The sequence below is a fragment of the Meleagris gallopavo genome, chromosome 5 (genome assembly GCF_000146605.3).
Source record: "Meleagris gallopavo isolate NT-WF06-2002-E0010 breed Aviagen turkey brand Nicholas breeding stock chromosome 5, Turkey_5.1, whole genome shotgun sequence".
NCBI lineage: Eukaryota > Metazoa > Chordata > Aves > Galliformes > Phasianidae > Meleagris > Meleagris gallopavo.
Window position 1 is genome coordinate 32,938,036 of NC_015015.2, and position 375 is coordinate 32,938,410.

Below are 375 nucleotides of genomic sequence, written 5' to 3' on the forward strand. Positions count from 1 at the left end.
CCGTGTCCTACGCGGCAGTTCGCGCAGCGAGCGCTGGCCAACAAACGGAGCAGAGGCGGCGGACGAGCATCCCGCCCGCAGCCGGGGAACCCGGGGAGCGGAGCCGAGGAAGGGAAGGAGCCAGGTCGAGCGGCGGAGGAGGAGGAGGAGAAGGGCCGGAAAGTTGCACTCGGTGCTCTAGCATCGGGCAAAGCCGCCAACAGGCCGGGACAGAAAAGTTCGCCGCCACAGCGGCCGTGGGATGGCGGGATGAGGGGGGGGAGGGCACGGCTCCTCACCTTCTGGTCGACGATGGAACAAGCCATCTCCCGGACGTGGGCCAGGCTGAAGTCCCCTGAAGAGTCTTGTAGCAACAGCACAGGCTCCCGGCTCAGC

General features: G+C 67.7%; 1 protein-coding gene across 4 annotated transcripts in view; it reads right to left on the minus strand.

Annotated features, from left to right (window-relative positions):
- Positions 1 to 366, minus strand: part of PRKD1 (protein kinase D1) — a 116,747-nt gene extending 116,381 nt beyond the window's left edge. For all 4 annotated transcript variants that reach the window (XM_010711637.3, XM_019615700.2, XM_010711636.3 and 1 more), the window contains exon 1: positions 279 to 366. In XM_010711637.3, the coding sequence (XP_010709939.1) occupies positions 279 to 305 (27 nt within the window). In that variant the 5' untranslated portion in view covers positions 306 to 366. The remainder of the gene's footprint in view (positions 1 to 278) is intronic.
- Between the last annotated feature and the right edge of the window lie 9 nt (positions 367 to 375).